Source organism: Notechis scutatus, chromosome 6 (genome assembly GCF_049901735.1).
Source record: "Notechis scutatus isolate UNSWTSFEM ecotype Mainland chromosome 6, rNotScu1.2, whole genome shotgun sequence".
NCBI lineage: Eukaryota > Metazoa > Chordata > Lepidosauria > Squamata > Elapidae > Notechis > Notechis scutatus.
Window position 1 is genome coordinate 5,766,337 of NC_142014.1, and position 21,783 is coordinate 5,788,119.

Genomic DNA, 21,783 nt, shown 5'->3' on the forward strand with positions numbered 1-21,783 from the left:
TATACCTACCAAAAGAACTTTTGTTGATCTTAGAAACCAGGTGTACCTTGTGGATGGATTTATTCCCATCTCTCTACTAGGTATAACTTTTATATTTGTCCTGGTAAGAAGATGGATTTTTTCAAGTAAGAGTCATATTGTAATTAGGAATGAACTCTCCTGTTTGTGGATTTTTCTAGTACTATTTCCTTTGTTTGTTTTGCATTCTGGATTAGAAACACATTTATAACTAATTCACATATGCATGCACACCAACTAACAACTGAAATCTATGTTTGTTCTATCATCACTTAATGACTGCCTAACAATACAAGAGCACACAATAGACACAAACTCAAGGTTAACCACACCAAACTTGACTGCAGAAAATACAACTTCAGCAACAGAGTGGTCAAAGTTTGGAATACTCTACCTGACTCTGTGGTTTCTTCCCCAAACCCCAAAAACTTTAACCTTAGACTGTCTATTATTGACCTCACTCCCTTCCTAAGAGGCCTGTATAAGTGCACCAATCATGCCTACCGTCCCTGTCCTATTGGTTTTTTTATTTTTCTATAAGTATCTATCTCATGGATTCAAAACTATATTTATTCTTATACCTGTATCTTGTAAGTGATTGACAAATCAAATAAATACTAAAACAATACTAAATGATTTGCATATTATGAATGAGGCTTCATAGAAAAACATATTTCTAAACAAAGTGCTACACATAACTAAATTAAAACTTTGAGCATTATAACCTTGACTCAATTTTTGGCCGTTACAAATAGCTATCTTAAATAATAATACTATTTTTAGACACAGAATTGTTCTAAAATTATATTTAAAAAACTCCTGAAGCAAAACTTAGTCTTTTTCAACTAAGTTATATAAAGAAGGAAATGTAGAAATCTGATTATAAAAGTAGACCATAAGATTCATAGTCAAATAGAATTGTTCATTGATATGTTATTTGTCCCGGTGATTATTCCAAAGATTCTGACTTTCACATCTCTTCAGCCTGTAATATTTACAGAAAATCCACATAGGATCCCTATGGGCACAAGCATCGCTGCAATGTATCAAACATATTCTTGTGGATAGTCAGAAAAGACTACATTACATAATGTAAATAAAACAGAATTGCAGAAGAATACTGCAAGCTTAATCTCATGAGCTGAAATACTGGAATAGTCTTTCAAGGGGATAAGCAGGATTGTAAGTCATGCCTATGTTCTTCTACTTCAGGAAAATCTAATCAAAGGTATCTGAGATTGAAGGTAAAGTATTTACCAAATTCTGAGTCCATTTTGAAAAGAGTAATGAAAGAAAACAGCAGTTGGAGTCCATGCCTTAGATGAAAAAATACCCTGCAATTAAAATGTCACCAAGGATTCAGACTCTGGCAAGCTCTTGCTGTTGACAACTAATTGGCTTTTGAAATAAATAGCACAAATTTGGATGTTTCTAGCCCCTTCTTGCTTTTTTCTTTTTTATGAACAAAGGCATTCCAGTTTAGCCTTAAGTCTCACTTTTCTCCCCGTTACTGTAATCAACCCTTTACAATCCCTCAACTAAGGGGTTGTAAAGGGTTTGACAACCCCACTCACCAAAGGGTCTTCGTAGCTCTCTGACTGACTGGGTTCCTCCACTAGAGGGGTCGGGGTTCCTTGCACCATAATTGTGGGAACTCAATGACCGGTGATATCTTTGGAACGCGGTGGTGACTTTGAGGGTTTCCCTCCAACCTGCTTCTCTCCCTTTTGGGTGGACATTCTCACATAGCACTCATTTGCCCGATGACCTTCCTTCCCACAATGGAAGCAGGCGGCTGAGCGCAGTGAGGCAGAGAGAGGTTTGGTTTCCTCCCTTCTCCCTTCTGGCGGGGATCTCTTCCAGGAGCGGTTTGTGTGATACTTGTTTCGAGCTTGGTCAATTTCCACTTCCTCAGCCAAGATAGACCAGCTGTGCAGGCGGACTGGGGCTCCACGGGCAATGCAGGCGTTGTACAGGTGATCATTCAAGCCATCTTTGAACCAATTCATGATTGGTTCTGGCCAATCTATGTGGCAAGTCAGATAACAAAACTCTTCTATGTACTTGGTGACTGGATGGCGTCCCTGTCTGATGTGCCTTATATCAGTGATCCCCAACCTTTTTTATGCCGCAGCCCGGTACCGGCATCAGCTGGGCGCCGCGGCCCGGTACCGGCATCAGCTGGGCGCCGCCATCTTTTTTTGATGAAAAAGATGGCGGCGCCAGCGCTTCCGGTGAGCTTTTCCGGGTAGAAATGGCTTTCTACCGGAAAAGCTCATCGAAGCGCTGAGCGCCGGCATCTTTTGATGAAAAAGTGCTTCCAGTGAGCTTTCTACCCGGAAAAGCTCACCGGAAGCACTTTTTCATCAAAAAGAGGGCGGCGCCCAGCAAACCAGCGGCCCGGTAGGACTTGTTCCGCGGACCGGTACCGGTCCGCAGACCGGTGGTTGGGGACCCCTGCCTTATATGGTCTCTAGCCTTGTGATCAGCTAGGGGGTCCTCAAATCCATCTCAGGGCTATCATGAAATGATTGAAGTTGCGGAGCTCCAGTGCATTATGAAGGCTCACCATCCAACGTGTAGCTGATCCTTCTAGAGCCAGGGTGACAACCCTGATTTTGGCACATTCTGTAGAGAGATCCTTCCCATACTCCTGCATGTAGGTCAGTATGTGGGTGAGGAAAAAATCCCAGTTGCTGGGGATTCCCATTGAATTTGACGCCAAGATGGGGTGCCTTCCATTCTAAGGGTGTAAGCCTCCTCTTGAGTCGCAAGCCTTGCTTTGCGTTGAGATGTCTCCTGGGTGGATCTTCCATGGTGGAAATGTGTTCATCAGTAGCCCCAGAGGTTTCAGCCAATGCCTTTGGAGTTGGATATCCCTTTCATTCATCAGTAGTCTACTTTTGTACTCCTAACTGGCCTGGACATCCTGGATTCGCATGCCATGGATGGTCTCCCTCATGAGGTTCATTGCTTCCCTCAGGAGTTGGTTGGGCTGGTCTGGGGCTCCTTCTAGTTCATCCTTGTCATAAAGGTCTCCTATCTCCTGCTTCCAACCAGGTCATTGGCTCCCACAAATGCGGGTGACATCTTTGGTTCTGCCACCCCAGCCTTCCATTTTCCCAACACCGATTGACCACCTCGGCTTGGTAGCGGTACTTGAGGCAATGTTCTCCTCAACCCAGGCATTGAGGGCCTCATTTGATATTTTGGAGGGTGGGGTTCTCCCGCAGTCTTCAGCTTCTTTATGGTCACTGTCCTGGGTAGACATGGTGTGCACGGTCCCCACAGTAGGGCTGTTACCTCTCCGGGTTGACCAGTTTGCAGTTCTTGCCTAATGTAAGGTCTTGCCTCTCCAATCTTCCCAAGAAAGCAGGACCCTTGAAACTGAAGTTGTTCCAAAAGGAACTTTTATTGAAAGGTTTGTGATAACAAGAGATCCAGGCAAGAACTGAAGCTTCTCACTTAAAACCAGCTATTTAAAGCAATGCTAACCAAACCCCTCCCACACTACATCATTTCAGGGAAACAGAAACTTCATATACAGATCACTCCATTCCTTCTCCCTTTCTTCCACCAAAATGCCAGCGGCTGTGTAGAAGTATCTGGGACCTGACAATTGGATTGGGAAAAGCAGTTTCAGATTCCAGCAGGGCTATCAAGTTCTCTATAAAACATTACGTTTGGCTCGTAGAATAATCTCTGTTGTTTCTGTCCTTTTGAAAAGTCTAGTAGAATATACAAGCTCTCACATATCTCTTTATCCATGGATTTGCACTTTCCTCCCCATATACTTCCAAAAACACTGACTAGGTAACTATCAATATATATTCAATGTAGCATAAATATTGTATTATTTTAAAATAGGCTTTGAATTCATTGCTGTACATTACTTGTGCAGTGGAATTTGCACTTTTAATCTGTCTGGAAAGCAGGCTGTTAAAGAATATACTTCTCAACTAAGCTTTGATATTTTTAATATGAAATAGCAACATATCCAGAATCAAAGAGATACATACCAACAAGCTGACAGTACATCCAATCTTTTTGCCATCCACTTCTCCCATTTTCATGCAGTCCCTGGACAAGGGAAAAGACATTTGAATGAAATATTATGCAGAAGATCTATTTATGGACATCAGATTAAATAATCTATCAAGATAGCTTTTATTAAGAGATTCATCCACTACATCCACTACGTATTCAAGTATATGTTTATACCATAAAATGCAAAATGAATTTAAAAACTAAAGGAATATATAGCTGCCTACTTTTCTTATATATTCCAACTTTCATTCTCTTTCTTTCTTTTGCTATTTTCTTGTCAATTTGTACATTGTACATCAAAGCAGTATTTTAGTGCCATTTTATATAAAACAATGTATACAAGGAGAACATTCATCATCCACTAAAATCAGAGAACTGTTTAATGTGTTAATAAACATATTAAAATATTTTAATATAATAGCAATCAAATACTCTCCCATTAAAATAATATTAATACTTTAATGTATTTAATAAAAATTGCTTATGCACATTTCTCCCTCAGATTTGGTCTTTTTATGACAGTATAGAGCAAGATTCAAACAACATTACATTAGGTTTTCTGCACGTTAGGACTAAATTTCTGTTCTACCTATAAAAGATAGATTTTCTTTTATAGGCAGTATAGATAATTTTCAGCAAAGGATTCTACTTAAAAGATGAAATGGACTATGCTTCAAGCACATATTCAGATATTGAACTTTAATAATTTAATTACATTCCAAACATAAGATAGTACAGAAACATTTAATCGTTATCTTACACAGATACAGTGAGAGGGTTAGAACTCATGTTATCAGAGCTCAGTTTCAATCTATAGACATAAGATTGAAACAAAACAGTTGAGAGTGATGCTGGTTCAACTGAATACAAGAATGATAGTCCAAAGTAAATGTTTAGAAGAAGTTTGCAGTCAGTATCATGCCTGGGATCCTGCCATCAAAGGTTAGGAGGGAAGGGGCAAGGGGAGAGGAGGATAAATGGGCAATAAACATGTATGGGGATGTGATGGGAAATACGGGTGGGGTTGATAACTTGATGAAGACCAGGAAACTACAGGACTAGATTGTGCCACCTCTCCAGGCCACTCATCCTGAGATTGGAAGGTTGACTATCCCAAACATCTCAACATTCTCAAAACATCTATGTGGCTCCTCAATGGCTGAAGACAAACTCGTCATGGGGGGAGGCCTGGGAAGAGGAGAAAAATCTGTAACCTTTTAATGTGGGAAATGTGGTTCTAGCCTGACTTCACTGCAGCCAGCAGCCTTTAGTAAAAGAACTTATCACTTCAACCAAATGCAATCGAAGGTCTTTATTTCTTGAGGGACCTGACTGGGGCAGGTCTGACATTAGGCTAGAACTGCAATAGCAGCCAACCTGGAGAGTCACCTCTACAATGGGGGCTATGCATAGTATATTGGCTGACAAGAGTGACCAGGAGGATGAAGTCTTAGGGGAAGAAGCATCCTCGAGACCCCGTGGTGGAATAGACCTCCCTGAATGGCTGGGAAAGATGGAAGTCTGTGGTGACCAGCCAAGACCCCAAGGTCTCTGGAGGTCAGAAAAAAAGCAAACTGGGAAGAAAAGCTATCTGAGGTGACACGCAGGAACCAGGAGAGCCACCGGAGGGAGTCACACATGGAGAGTGAGGAGGAGGCTAACCAAGGCAAGGCAGATTGGGAAGATGAGATACTGAAGTGAGCAGGGTGCAGGGTGCCTTTGGCAACCTCAAGGTATGTAAAAATCTGCTGTGGATGGCACAGCAGGCTGCCCAATCAGCACATGCCTCTGGCAGTGATAGCATGACTGTACCCACTGCCACAGCTACAGGGATGCCTGCCCCAACAGCTCAGGCACAGGGTCAAGTCCCATAACCAGTTGCTGCTTGCCACTTGTGATGAGCCGCAGTGTCTTAAAAATAACACAAAAACTAAAACATGAATCAAGGTCTTGTAATACCTTCAACTTAGCTTCACTGTTTTATTAGTCACAGTTTAAATTCAAAAAGTAGATAACGAAGCAAAAGGAAACCAAAAACAAACCGCATTGACGAGAGTTCCAAGGCAAACCAAGATAATTAATCACACATTCCAGGAAGATAACTGGGGAAAGTCTATGGGAAGAATGCCAACAAAGATAAACCTCATCCAAGGAAAGCACTACTTTGACTCCAGCATCTGTGAACAGGCAGTTCCAAACTCTTATACAGATCTCATAGCTGCAACCCATAAGGAGGATCATCGCCCTCTCCCCCGAGTAGACCTCGCTTTTCCCTGATCCTCTCCTCCCAGTGTGCCCTAGGATGGATAGGGGATGGGCCTGGATCCTCCTCTGATTGCTCAGCCGGCCTCTGCCCTTCCCCAGCCTCCACCACCACCTCTGGAGCCACACTTCCACTCCCTGTTGGCTGTTCCTCCTCTTCCTCAGAGTTAGTCTCCACCAGGGGCATGACACTATCCCCCCCACAGGGCCCCCTCCCCCAGGACCAGGCAGACGAGGATGTTGAGGAAACCAAGCATGGAAGTCATGGACTAAACGAGGAGCATGAACATCAGTGGTATCAACCCATCGTGGCATCCTCTTGTCCATAACCTTTCTATGCCACCAAATACTGAAATCGGCCCCGCAACTGGTGTGAATCTCGGATGCTCTCCACCTTGTACTCCGCCTCTCCCAGAGGGGCTACTGGGCCCTGCTGTGATGATCTATGCGGACTGTTGGCCGAGGCAGGGACTAGCAAGGACCAATGAAAAACAGGATGGATACACATGGTCCGTGGCAGGGAGAGACGAAAAGCCACAGGATTGATCATCGCCTCAATCGGAAAAGGTCCCAAGTAACGGTGACTGAGCTTTTTCGATGGCTGCGTCATTGGTAAGCATCAAGTAGAGAGCCAAACCCGATCGCCCACCACTAAAGGCAGAACATCGCGATGATGTCGGTCTCAAAACGTTTGTAGTCCTCCTTGGCTCTCTCTAGTTGATCTTGGACCATGTGGTGCACGGCTTTTAACTCTTGCAAGAATGTATCCACTGCCAGAACTGGGGAATCAGATGGGGCTAAAGGGAAAAGTTGTGGATGAAAACCATAGTTAGCAAAGAAAGGGGACACATGGGTGGATGCATGTTGAGCATTGTTATAAGTGAATTCTGCCTCCGGCAGCACTTCCACCCAATTGTCTTGTTGAGAATTGCTGAAACAGTGAAGGTACTGCTCCAAAATAGCATTCACTTTTTCTGTCCCCCCATCAGTTTTGGGGTGATGGGCGGACAACAGACACGCCTGAACCTGCAGTTTCACCAGCAGTGTCTGCCAGAAGCATGCCGTAAATTGTACCCCGATCTGATACTATTCAGTCGGGTAACCCATGCAACTGGAATACATGGGAGATAAACAATTGAGCTGTTATCTTGGCCATCGGAAGACCCGCACATGGAATAAAGTTAGTCAACATATCCACCACCACCAAAATGGTTGTAGCACCCTTTGATGGTGGCAACTCAGTGATGAAGTCCAATGAAACTGCCCCCTCCCCAAGGTCATTCTGGTGTGGGCAAGGGCTGCAAGAGACCAGGGGGCGCACCAGGAGCATACTTGGCTTGTCGACAGATCCACAGGATGCCACATATCCCAACACATCAAGTTTAGGTCTCGGCCACCAAAATGTCCTAGATATGAGGTGCAGTGTTTTGAACACCCCAAAGTGTCCCGTCACCGGACTATCATGACATTGACGTAGGAAAAGGCCATGAAGAGGAGCTCCAGGCACTTAAACGTGATCACGGAACTGCAACAGGTCCCCAATATACGCCCAAGGAGTCTCTTGTCTCCCATTCTCATCCAATTCTCAACGTCGAGCTGCCACAAATGGGTCCTGCTGCTGCACCTCCTGAATCCTCACTCGGAGGTCCACAGGTTCCTTGGTGGCCGCAAACCACTCCAACAGAATCACCGTCAAGATTTTATCCTCCCTTCGGGTATACTCAGGCTTCCAAGAATCCAACAATCAGTGAGTTGATTCCTTCCACTCGGAACATAGGTCATCCGGAAATCGAATTGAGCAAAGAACAAGGACCATCTCACCTGACGCTGCTTCAATGTCTGAGCTGTACGTAGGTGTTCCAAATTGCAATGATCCATCCGAACCTCGATTTGGTGACGAGCCCCCTCCAGTTTGTGCCGCCATGTCTCAAAAGCAACCTTAACCACCAATAGCTCAATGACCCAAGAAATCAATCATGGTTGGTGCAAACTGACACTTCCCACACTTAGCAAACAGGTGGTTATCATGCAAATGTTGCAACACCAGCCGCACATGTTGCCAGTGTTCTTGCAGGGAGTCCGAGTAAATTAAAATGTCATCTAGATAAATGACCACGAATTGATCCAACAAATCACGGAAAACATTGTGCATGAAATGCATGAACACAGCTGGAGCATTGGTTTATCCAAAAGGCATCACGGTATACTCAAAATGACCGTACCTCATCCGGAAAGTCATCTTCCACTCATCACCTGCATGAATGCGAACCAGGTTGTAGGCCCCATATAAGTCCAACTTCATGAAAATCTTAACTTGACGAAGCCACTCAATCAGTTCAGGGATGAGGGGAAGCAGGTACTGATTCCTCACTGTGATTGCATTCAACTTGCAGTAATCACAGTGCAGACGTAGCTCCCCCGATTTCTTCTTTACAAAAAGCACTGGTGCAGCCAATGGGGAGGTAGAAGACCAGATAAACCCTTTCCGGAGGTTCTTGTCAATAAAATCCCACAACACGGCCAACTCCGGTTCCAACAGGGAGTATATCTGACCCACCGGCAATGTCGCATCAGGCAACAAGATGATTGGACAGTCATACAACCAATGCAGAGGCAACTGATCCGCCTCCTTCACCCCAAACATAGCAGCAAAGTCCACCAACTCTGCAGATAGATCCAGGTCCACGGGCGTAGCCACACTCCCTGCACAGGAGCGCAAGCAATGGTTGGCACACTTCCTATCAAGGAACTGCACAGCTCCAGATGACCAGACAATCTGTGGATCATGGGCCTGTAACCACTCCAAACCTGGCACCACTGGAAAATGAGGCACTGCGGCAACGTATAACACGGCTTCCTCCACATGCTGCCCAATACGCATGCAAAGGGGTTTGGTTGCAGCAACCACAGGTCCCAAACGAAGGGGCCGACCATCAATCATCTCCACCATTACTGACGGGGACACCTGTTGCTAAGGAATGAACCACTGCTTGACAAAATGAGCATCCATGAAATTGGCTGTGGCCCCTGAGTTGACCAAGGCTTGGATCTCCACCACTTGCTGTCAGCACAAGATGCTTCACCAATGACGACTGTGGTGGAGATGTCGAAGATGTCAAAGGTGGCGAGGAGAGCAAGGTTGGTGAAGATGGCGGGCCTAAGGACTTTACAACCCAACCTACAGACCATAGGCCGAGTGATGCTCTTGTCCTGCCACCGCTGGCATCTGCTGCTGTGGATGTCTTAACAGGACACTTGACCGCAAAATGGCCTCCGTTGCCAGAATATAGACATAAACCATCACGATGACATCTATCCCTTTCTACTTGAGTCAGGCAAGGGCAGGCAGCCCCCAAGTGCATGGGCTCCTCCAAAGGCACTTCACCAGGGGTGCCGTCTTGCTGGGAACAGATGCAGTCTCCATCCGTCGTCACACCCATCGCTGCTGAAGCCTAGCATCGATACGAAGACACAGATGCATGAGCTCCTGAAGGGTGTGAGGGCATTCAGTGCACACCTACTCATCCAGGAGCTCCGACGACAAACCCTCCTGGAACTAGTCTAATAGTGCTGCCTCATTCCATTGTACATCCTGGGCAACCACCCGAAAACTAGCAATATAATCCATGAATGAACCACGCCCCTGCTTCAACTCTCTCAAATGTCTGTTTACTGTTTGGCTCCGAGCAGGGTCCTCAAACATGGCCTGGAACTGATGGCAAAACACCTGGTTGGGCTGGGTCAACAGAAACATCGCCCAACGTGCTGCAGAGCCTGACAACAAACTAATCAAAAACCCCACCTTATCTCGGTCAGTGGGGAAGTCCTTAGGCCAAAGGCTCATATAAAGCTGGCACTGCCCAAAAATGCTGGAAATTGGGCCAGGGAACCATCAAATTTATCTAGCACTGCCACCGGGCATTTGCAGCGTGGCTGGACAATTTGCATTTGTGCAACCTGTGCAATCAAAAGAGCCACCTGCTGGACTTCCAGTTTGAAGGGCTTCGGAGACAGACAGAAATCCGCGATCGTGCGCGGTTTCTGTCTGGGCTCGCTGCTGGAGCGCCCCGAGCCGGCTGTTTTCGGGGCTAAGCCACCCCGTAGAGGTGGTGAAGAGGGGGGAGACCGCCAGCAGGGTTGAGGAGAGCCGCATCTCTCCTCCTCAGCTGGCCATTACTCCCTTTCCCGAAGGTGGTTGCAGCGGTGGTCAGAAATGGTCACCACAAAGAAGAACTCGACCGGAAAAGAATGTGCAGGAGGAAGATAAGAAGTGAAAGTTTTGGCTGACCGGGTTAAACTGTAAAAGCAACAACTAAGGTACCCTGGAATTTAAACTTACAAAAAATAACATCGCTCCCAAAGAAGAGTCGGAAGCAGCGAAGGAAAGTGAAAAGGGAAAGGTTTGGCTTTTTCCCCCTTTTCTCTCCTTCCCTATACTGACAACTAAGAGACTTAAATAAGAAATCAGAAAAATCCGCTTTGACATCAATAGGCAATTAAGCTGAAAATAAAACAAAATGCCAAAGGGATAATAAAGATTTCTGGACATTAAAAATTTTCTTTTTCATAAGCAGGAAGGGAGAGAAAAAGAATAAGGGCAGGATCTGGAAGAGGGAGGAGACTGCCTGGAATTAAAAAGAATCTACAGTAAAACTTCAACAAGACTTCTAAAAGATACATTTTAACTGAAACTTTGCAACTAAATAGTAACCCCAGGAAGAGAAAGTGGAAAAAAAAGAGCAAAAAAGAAACAGCTTGCGTGTATTTGGATTATTTAGTGATCTTTGGATTCTTGGTTATTATATTTGAATGACTAAAATCAATCGGGTGGTTGTTTAAAAATTTATACAATGGCACCACTTCTGGATGAATTGAAAATGGAACTTAAAAAGTACAAAGAAGATGCACAAGAAGGGAAGGGTTCTTTTGGCTTCATTTTTCAATTCTTAGAAATGGAGATTTGGAACTATGAGAAACAACAAGAAAAGACTGCAAAACAAGAAGACTGGGACAAAGAAGAAGCCATCTTTAATGAACAAGCAATTTTATGTGGGGAACAAGCAATTTTATGTGGGGAAGAAAATTTTATGTGGGGAAGAAAAGGGGGGAAAGAGAATGGAGAATTTAAGACTTAAAAAACAACCAAAGAAAAGAAAAATAATTCGAAAAATAAGTATAATACTGGAAAGCAACAATACAGAAGAGAGAAATAGAGAGAAATAGAGGAAGAGAGACAAGGGGGTAAAAAGGGGAGAGAGATGAAGAGAGGGAAGAAGGAAAGGAAAAGAAATTACAAGGGACTGGAGCAAGATATAGAGAAACAGGACCTATTTAGAGATAATGGGTGAAAATCTAACTGAAAAAGGGATTCTGTAAAGGTACATAAGATTGTATTGTTATATTAGTAATAGAAATAACTTTAGAAAATTGGAAACAACGTATGATTAAAATGAGGGATAAAATAGTTAGTGTAATTTAGTGAAATGTTTGTGAATAAAATAAGTGAAATAAAATAAATGAGAAAATTGAATTAGGAAGGAACGGGAACATTTTAATTAGTTAATGTTTTATAAAATATAAGTGAAGGGGGGGAATTAACTATGGAAAGCTTATAATTATCATAGAATATCATAGAAGTATGATATTTAATTGAAAAATAATGTTAAAGATGTTAAGACTTTAATGAATATTAATCTTAATGATACAATTGAATTGGAATGGAATGTTGTTTTAATTATATACATTTATAATTTTTTCTTTTTTTAAGAATACAGTGTGTATTTTAAGAATGTACGAAGCAAAATCCGAATGGAAGTTATGTATTATATTGAATGTTACAACTTTAGGGAAAAGATATAAAGGCGTCATACTCCAATCAGTAACTACAGGAGAAATTTTGTTTAATGAGAAAAGATAATAGATAATTGAAACAGGACAGACAAAAAATATAAATACAATGATTTGAATTGAGATGAGATAATTAAAATAAAATTGAGAAAATTAAAAGAGGGGAGAAGCTATGCAGAAAATGTAAAATAGTAATAAGATATGGAATAGAATATAAAAATGAGCATGAACCTGAATTTGTGTCTGTACGAAGAAATGTAACCCAGGATTACGCTACTTTCAAAAAAGATGTTTTATTTGTATTTTTTTTTCTCTTTGTGAAACCTCAAATAAAATTTACAAAAAAAGAAAAAAAAGAGCCACTTGCTGGCTTAACTGGGCATTGTCTGCTCTGAGCTGATCCATGGTCACCCCACAAAAAGCAAAAATAAGTTGAAGGGGTGGCTGGAGTCAAAATATGATGTCAAAATGTGATCAAAATGTGATGAGCCGTAGTGTCTCAAAAATAACACAAAAACTAAAACATGAATCAAGATCTTGTAATACCTTCAACTTAGCTTTGCTGTTTTATTAGTCACAGTTTAAATTCAAAAAGTAGATAATGAAGCAAAAGGAAACCAAAACAAACCGCATTGATGAGAGTTCCAAGGCAAACCAAGATAATTAATCACACATTCCAGGAAGATAACCGGGGAAAGTCTATGGGAAGAATGCCAACAAAGATAAACCTCATCCAAGGAAAGCACTACTTTGACTCCAGCGTCTGTGAACAGGCAGTTCCAAACTCTTATACAGAGCTCACAGCTGCAACCCACGAGAAGGATCATGGCCCTCTCCTCCCAAGTAGATCACGCTTTCCCCTGATCCTCTCCTCCCTGTGAGCCCTAGAATGGATAGGGGATGGGCCTGGATCCTCCTCTGATTGCTCAGCCAGCCTCTGCCCTTCCTCAGCCTCCTCCACCACCTCTGGAGCCACACTTCCACTCCCTGTTGGCTGTTCCTCCTCTTCCTCAGAGTCAGTCTCCACCAGGGGCATGACACCACTCAGCCAGCAGCATCAGTTTGGGCTGTGCCACCGAGAAGGCCGAAGACCACCATCCCTTGGGGTGAAGTATGGTGGGGACCCTAAGCAATTAGGGTTCTTCCTGGCTCAAGTCTGGACCTACATGCAGGAATATGGTCCAGAAATAGCCACTAAAGGGGCAAAGGGACAGTGTGTAATCATGGCGCTGGAGGGGACCACAGCCGAGTGGATAGTTACCCTCCACAACAACGATGCCCCAGAGCTACACAACTTCGACCACTTCATGGGGGCACTCTGAAAGTGTTTTGAAGACCCCTTGGCTGGTCACGAAGCCAGAACTAGGATCAAGACCATAAGCCATGGCCGTCGATACGTAACTACTTACACCCAAGAATTCCGCAACCTGGCCTGCTGACTTACTGACTGGCTGCAAGAAATGCTGATCAAGTCTTTCTAGGATGGACTGAATGACAGTGTCTACAACACCTGCCTCTTCAAGGGATGTCTCCCTACCCTAGTATGTTTAGGCCAAAGAGATTGAGATTGACTCGACCTGTGTGTGGGGCCATCCCAGCTATGAGTGGCAGAGATCCCTCCTGGAAAAGAAAGAAACCCTGAAGCCACAAGCCTGTGAGAAGGGCCTGCACTGATGCTCCACCAGCTGTTTCAGGTGTGCGAAGGAGGTGCACTGAGCTGCTGAATGCCAAGCAATGTGTCCAGCCCAGAAGACACCCTTGAGACCCACCAAGAAGCCTGCTAAGCAAGCTCAGAGAACCCGAGAGATGGCCCTGGAGGGAGTGGAAGTCATTGAGTTCACCCCATCCCCCAAAGTTGGCAAGAATACTCCAACTATCCCAGCCGAAGGTCTGATAGACAGCAATACCAATTCTGATGATGACCCCTTGGTAAATAACCCAGTGATCCCAGTAACTATCTCCATAAAACTGGTGGTTTCATCCTCAGGGCGAAAGGGGAACTTGGTAGCCCACCTGGACTCGGGTTGCACCAGATGCCTGGTCAGCCCTGCCCTAGTGGAGAAACTAGGTCTAAGACTTAAGCAGATTAAAGTGCTTGTGGCTTTTTGCCATTTGGATGGCTCAGTAGTGGTAGAGGGCCTCCAGCAATGTTCATCACTGAGCCAATAGAATTGAGAATGGGGGCGTCCACAGAAACCTTAAGCTTTATTGTGGCACCTGGTATGGAGAGAGCCCTCATACTAGGCTTGGCATGGCTACTTACTTAAACTGGAGGAGGAGGATGTTAAACATTCAGCAAGCAGCCCAAAAGGGGGGGCTAGAAAAGAGAATTAAAATCCCTGCCACTAAGTTGCTGTGGGTGAAGCCAAGAAGGGAGGTGGGAACTGCAGTGAAGGAGCACTTCAAAGGCAGTCCCTAGATCCCTAAAGAATTTTGGGACTTATTTTTAATGAAAAGGGATCAGATGCATTCCTCCCCATTGGCCAACTTACTGCTCCATAGAAATCATACCAGGGGGCTGAGTTGCCCAAACCCAAACTGTAGTCAATGACCCCTAGAGAATTAGAGAAATTAGGGAATTGTGAGTGTTCACAGACAAAAACCTGAAGTGCGGCATCATACAACCTCCCCCCTCCCCATACCACAAGTGGCTGCTCTGGTGTTGTTCAGGAAAAAGATAGATCCCTTCATCTATGCATTGATTATCGCAGGCTAAACATTGTTTGCGTTGAAAACATCTACCCACTGCTGGTGAAGGATATGCTAGCCCATTTGGCCAAGGGGAGAATTTTTACCAAACTGTGGGAGCTGTACAACTGAGTTAGGATCAAGGAAGGCAATGAGTAAAAAACAGATTTTAATTACTCCTTGGGGTGTTTCCAGTTCCTAGTTATCCCCTTCAGACTGCAGGATGTCTCTGCTGTATTTATGCAGCTGATAAATGAAGTGCTGCATGATCAAAGAGGTTTTGGTCTAAATAGATGACATTTTAATCCATACCAAAATTATGGCAGAGCATCTAAAATTGGTCAGGGCTATGCTCAAAAAGCAGCCCAATTGTATGCCAAACTGTCTAAATGAGAATTCCACCAAAGTAGAATTGACTATCTAGGGTATCACACTTCCCTTGAAGGAATAGAAATGGACTCTGAGCAACTACAAAACTTCCTGGGATTTGCAAACTTTTACTGTCAATTCATCTCATCATTTTCCCAGATAGCCCTCCTCATCACCAACCTATTAAAGAAAAAAAGGGAAGGGAAAGCCCAAAACTAGGCAGCTGCTGAAATGGACAATGGAATGCCAAGCAGCATTTGAAAACCTCAAGTACCTGTTCACAGCAGAACCAGTGTTGAAACACCCAGACACCAGTGCCCCCTTTGTCATTCAAGCAGATGCTAATGATGTGGCAGTGGGGGCAACGCTCCTGGAGAAAAATGAATGGTGGGGGGTTCCTGCAGTCCTGTGCCTATTACTCCCAAAAGCTTATCAAAACCAAACTTAGGTGGGCGGTTTGGGAAAAGGAGTGTTCTACTTCCTGGAAAGGGGGAAAACCTCTTTCGAGATGCAGGCTGACCATAAAAACTGACCACTGCAAATCGTCATCCAAGAAAGTCTGCTGAGCTCAGTACTTTAACTGATTCAATTTCATACTGCGGTATCTCCCAGGACAGTGGCCCCCAACCTTTTTCGAACCAGGGACCGGTTTCACGATTATTTATTCTTCCACGGACCGGTACCTGAGTAACGTGAGACTCCACCGCCATCGGGACGGCTCTTCGTTCGAAGCCGCCCCCCCCCTTCGATGAAACTAAGGCGCGAGCACCCAAACGCCGCTTTCCAACTGAAAAACCGGAAGCACTTTCCAACCAAAAACCCGGAAGCAACCGAAAACCTGGAAGCGCTGTTGAAACAAGATGGCGGCGCCCAAGCTTTGCAGCCCGGTAAAAAATGATCCACAGACCGGTACCGGTCCGGGGACCGGTGGTTGGGGACCCCTGTCCCAGGAGACGGGAACTTCCTAGCAGATGCCCTATTCAAAGCCAGAAATAATTAGACCAGTTATCCTATCCTGGCAATTGGCAGTTCCAGTCACCGTCAGAGGGCAAACTAAGCTAAAAGGCCAGGTAGCCAAGGACCTAAGGGATGCCTGAAAAGAGCACTAGGGAAGGACAAGTGGTTCCAAACCTATAAGGGTGAATGTATGATGCAGGATGGCTTAGTTCAGGTGGGAAACCAAATTATACATTCCTGAAAGTCAATGATTAATGGTCCTACAGAAAAGCCATGATTCAAAAGGAGTGGGACCTTTTGACTTCATCAAAACCTTGTACTTGGTTAAGCACCAGTTTTGGTGGATGTCACTAAAGAAGGACATAGAAAGTTATATAGCTAGCTGCCCTATTTGTACTGCTGCCAAAAAACAGCAAGGAAAAACGCCAGGACTTCTCCAGCTGGTGGCAGAGCCACCCGGGAGGGCTGGAATGAGGGGGAAAATCTATAACTTTTCAATCAAATGGAGTCAAGGGTCCTTCTTTCCTAAGAGACCCGACTGAGGTAGTCTGACAGTCAGAATCTCCATGCTTATAACATTAATAGAGCTAGAATATGGCATGTACATTGTTGCCAAATGACATAGCCTAGCAATAAAGAGACTGAATTAGTAAATTCCACCTTTGGATATTGCCTCCGCCATGAAGTTGATCATCAGGAAACCATCTATTCAGCATCACCACCCACATTTACAATAGGAATATTTTTGTGACATATTACATGAATTTTTTAAAATATAGCCCATTATAATATTAACATCACTGGCAATGCAAATTAAATTCCTTATCTGTTGTTAAATGTATACCTTTCAGTGATGCCCAATAATGATTTGGAATCTCTTTTAAAAGATTACTGGTAGCAATGAAGCACAGCTTACAACAGAAAGTTGTAAGAACATAAAAATATTCCTGTTCTTAATATTTAGATTCATTGCCATTAGTCGCATGAAGAGATGAAATACAGTGCTCTTGCAAGAACAAATGGAAGCCAATAGCTTTTAGAGGTCAGCAAAGATCTTCTGCTATGCCCAGAATTTAGAGTAATCTTCTCTTTACATGGTTTCTTTGTATATGTGGTACAATGGCTTGTTCTGTTACTTATTTTAAAAAGGATAGTTCAGTGTAACTGGAGAGCATCAGGCAGGTAAAGAGTCTAAGATGATTCATTCTCTATTTATAGTTCTACCACTTGCAGAACCTTATACAGCAAGACAACACTGAATGCTTTCTTTATGTGATAAAGAATCTATGTGACATTGAATTTATCCTTGACATAGTATAGCAAGGACAATCAAGGAGAGGGGAAAACCATTTTCTTGCATAAGGTAAAAGAGTAAATATCACCTTATTCCCACTTCCTGCCAATTTCACGTTAATAGGCACTGTATCTAATGCCAATCAACTTATTTTGTCATCATAGGCAGAACGTTGCACAGACATTCTTTTTCTAACACGAAAAACATAATAATATATTAAATCACTAATTTTCTGTCCTTTCATGAGACCCCAAATCAGGTACCCCTGATTTTAATGGTACTAAAAGCAAGTCTAGCTTTGATTGAAATGCAGCTGGTATCAAACTCATCTACAGATTTTTCATTACTATAAGACTTCTAATTAGAACTGGTTATACATTATGAATAATTAGATTCCATAAATATTTCCTGAATATGCCACCCCTAAATTGGAGGGAAGGGAAGAACTTCCTGAGCACAGAAAGATTGCATGTCATTCTGATGCTGTTAGAAGTTTTCTCTGTGACATGCAAGGTTTCAACACATAAAGAGTCTAAGATATGGGGTACTGTATATATTAAGTTCATCTTTTGCATATTACATGTAGGATGATCTATATGACGACATTTTGTAATGTACAAAACCGAGTATTTGTAATGATATAATAATATGTTCTGTTTATGTTCTTCCCAAAATGATTCATTTCAGAAGAATGCAGACAATACAGTATTTCTTGCTGTAAAGCATGCATCCATTGTTTACCTGTAGTCCAGCAGCCTCTCCATAAGACGGGTTACAGTGGCGATTAATGAAACACCACTTTCTCTCCATGTTTCACGTTCAATTTTCTTCAGCAGGCTAGAAGGAATGAACCCAGAGCAAAATATCAGCATTTATTTTTACCAGTCTCCATAACAACCAATTTATACTCAAAGGTATCTAAAATGTCTTAGCAATATCTGTTCATTTTAATATCTGTTATTTTATACAAAACACAACCGCAAACATTGTCTTACCTGGGATAAGGACCAAAAAGTGGAATTCTACTCCAGGAAGCATTGACAAGGCAAATTGATTTTTTAAGGTTAGCCAACTCCAACTCAACATAGACAGAAATACGTTTATACATATGTGTGTGCCTCTATGTACGTTTGCATGCAAGTGTGCATATACAGACTCACACATGCAGAAAAAAATACAAATATCTATCTATCTATCTATCTATCTATCTATCTATCTATCTATCTATCTATCTATCTATCTATCTATCATCTGCAGAGAAAGAGAAGGAGAGTTCACACTCAAAAGAGCCAGGATTTTATTATATACCAATTACTGTACTTCACTAAACTTGCATTTTGACATCAAGAGAAAAAAATGAAAATTTTGTTACCTAGAAGACAGCATTTCTCATCTCACTGCTTCTGTTCGATGAGATTTCAAATCTTTTCAATGTAAGATTCCACCCCCCCACCCCCAACCCATATTTCAACCATCAGTAGTTTTGCACCCACTCAATTTACTGCATTGCAACTGCCACAGGAAAAGGCTTTTCCTCGGATTTTTTAAAATATACTTCCGTTGTGTTATTTATGCATATTCATTTCATTTATTTAACCATTAAATAATTGACAGGTTCTTGGTGATTATACATTATCCTAATTTCCTTATTTCCTTGTTCTCCAGAGCAAAGAATAAGTACAAAAGTCAGTAGAACCATAACCAATACATACACATTTATTCAATAATTAAATACACACATTTATTCAATAATTAAATAATAGATATCAGAATACTCTTTCCCCAAATGTTCACCCCCAAATCCATATGTATCCTGTTTACCTACTATACAGCTTGAGATAAGTACTTCTGCATATATCTTCTTAATTATTGCTTTCCATATTATAAGATATATGAATTTTTAAATTATCAGATAAAAGATGTTTTTAAGCATGAAACAGGATCGTTGACTCAACTAGCTACACTTTTTGAAGAAGTTGTGCGGAAAAGCTTTAAAATATTATACTAATAGGTACATGTTTTTCAAAAGAAATTCTAGCAGACTAGATCAGGGAGAAATGTTCATTGTCATGCTCATTTCAAGTTATATAGGTTAATAAAAAGACAAATCGTCCCACTTTCAGTTCAACTATTATAATCCAAAAAGGTTCCTTTCAAAAAGTGATAATGATAAAAGCAGGCAAAAATTCCAGACTCAGTTGCAGGGTATAAAAAGAAAAGAAAAAAATCCTGAAAAAATACTAAAGCATAGTTAGCAATGAATAAATGTCTATAGCAAAGTAGCAGAAATAAAGTTTTCTTTTCTTCAGGTCAAAATGGTAATAGATGGTAATAGATAATAGGAATTAACAACACATTACTCATACAAACTATATGATTGCAATTGGAATCATACAAAGTACACCAATGCATGAAAAGTCATCTATACGTAACAATTACTGCATGTACAATATAAATTCCATCACCATATGCTAATATACTGTAGTTCTGTATCACTGCTAACACTGCATGCAGGATGCAAGAAATATATATGACAAGTATATCAAAGTTTAATAATCACTTTGCACAGACTTTTTCAAGATACCAGATAACCAGAAGCTGCTAAATAGCTTTCAGGTGACCTATCTTGGGTTTTGTTGTATTTAATCCTGAAGTGTCAGCAACCAGAAACCTTAGTTTAATTCTAATCTAGTAAACACCAAAAGTCTGCTCCTGGGAATGAATTTCACAGTTATATGCTAAATAAAGGAGTGAAAATATTTAGGTGCGGAGCAGTAGACGTATTGTTTCCCATCCTGTAGCTAAACAATTAGGTCTGTTTCCTGGAAGAGAAGAATTAAAGACTGCACAGTTGATTGAATTCCAGGATTTGTTTAAAGAATGAAGTAGGACTATTGAAATGCTACACATTTTATATCTCAGATTATTTTCCAGGTTCCTATTTCTTTGAAGCTTGAGCTATCGAGTAATTTTTCAGGCCCAGGAACACATTTAGATTATTGAGATTATGTCACAGGTGTTCCCATCAGATTGTTATGGAGCATAGCTTAAACATGAAGGAAAGCTGTAAATTTGTTCTTTTCGTAATAAGGCTGAGTCAACCTTCAGCTGTCAAGATCGAACTCCTGGCAGCAGACAAAGTTAGCCTGCAATACTGCATTCTAACCACTGTACATCATCCTCTGGTCTCAATTTTCTTTACAAGCCCTTAATTATCTTTTTCTTCTTTATCTTAGCAAGTTGACACTGTAATTATCCATTATCTTTATTTTCAAAAAAATGCCTGAGATTATCTTCAATAGCATTACAATAGCACTTAGACTTATATAGAGAGGTGGGATTCAAATTTTTTAACAACCGGTTCTGTGGGCATGGCTTAGTTGGTGGGTGTGGCTTGTAGATCATGTGACTGGGTGGGCATGGCCAACTCGACGTCACTCACATCAAGGGGCGCTTCTCGTTGCCTGGCCTCTCATGACAGTGGGGATGCTGCAATGGTCGTAAGTGTGAAAAATGGTCATAAGTCACTTTTTTCAGTGCCATTGTAACTTTGAATGGTCACTAAATGAACTGTTGTAAGTCAAGGATTACCTGTACAAAAATACAAAAAGCTTCTTTGCTTGCAAAAAGCTGCCCTAAATACCAATCATTAGATTAAAAATACCTGCAAGCCAGAGTTACAAATCAGGCAGGGTGCCAGAGCACCTTGAGGAATTAAAATAGTTAAAATGCAATGATAACTATCAGCAGCCAACTCTTGCTCATAAAGTGAAACCCTTTAGCAGAGAGGTCATTCAAGCTTTCCAGAAAGAGCACACCTAGGAAAAGCAATCCTTAGATTCATTTGCACCACTTAAAGATACCAGCTGGTCTCACTCACAAGATATCGTAAGGAAATTATCCAGATTTAAGGAAAGGTCACATGCCCCCCCAGAAAGGCAGTAAAAATATCAGTGCCAAGCTTGTATCCTGCCTCTTGGAAGTATACCCCAAAAAGACAGTGCCAGATACCACTAAAGCAGTGAAGGAGGACCCCCTCCCTAGATAGAAAAAGAAACCATAAGGCAGGAAAAAATTCAAACACAATACAAATAATTAAATCACAACAGTAGCTGTTGCTTGTTAAACAAATTACCAGAACAAATAGACACAAGAACTAGCCAGGTTTCTCAACCCAGTTTCTTTTCAGGGACAGAGATTAATCTTTTTCCTTCCAAACAAAGCTGAATAGGGAAAATTATCCCATGAATAAACACAGGATTAAGTGTCACAGCAAGCACAGAATTAAACTTCACCAAAAA

The 21,783-nt window shown here is 42.1% G+C and overlaps 1 protein-coding gene across 4 annotated transcripts in view; it reads right to left on the minus strand.

Moving 5' to 3' along the window:
- The window catches only part of DOCK4 (dedicator of cytokinesis 4), a 368,535-nt gene that overhangs the window by 54,078 nt on the left and 292,674 nt on the right, over window positions 1–21,783 (minus strand). For 3 of the 4 annotated variants that reach the window (XM_087969278.1, XM_087969280.1, XM_087969281.1), the window contains 3 exons: window positions 18,478–18,504; window positions 18,224–18,319; window positions 4,038–4,098 (listed from right to left, as the gene is read on the minus strand). In XM_087969278.1, the coding sequence (XP_087825404.1) occupies window positions 4,038–4,098; window positions 18,224–18,319; window positions 18,478–18,504 (184 nt within the window). The remainder of the gene's footprint in view (window positions 1–4,037; window positions 4,099–18,223; window positions 18,320–18,477; window positions 18,505–21,783) is intronic. The other variant, XM_087969279.1, reaches the window with a different exon arrangement.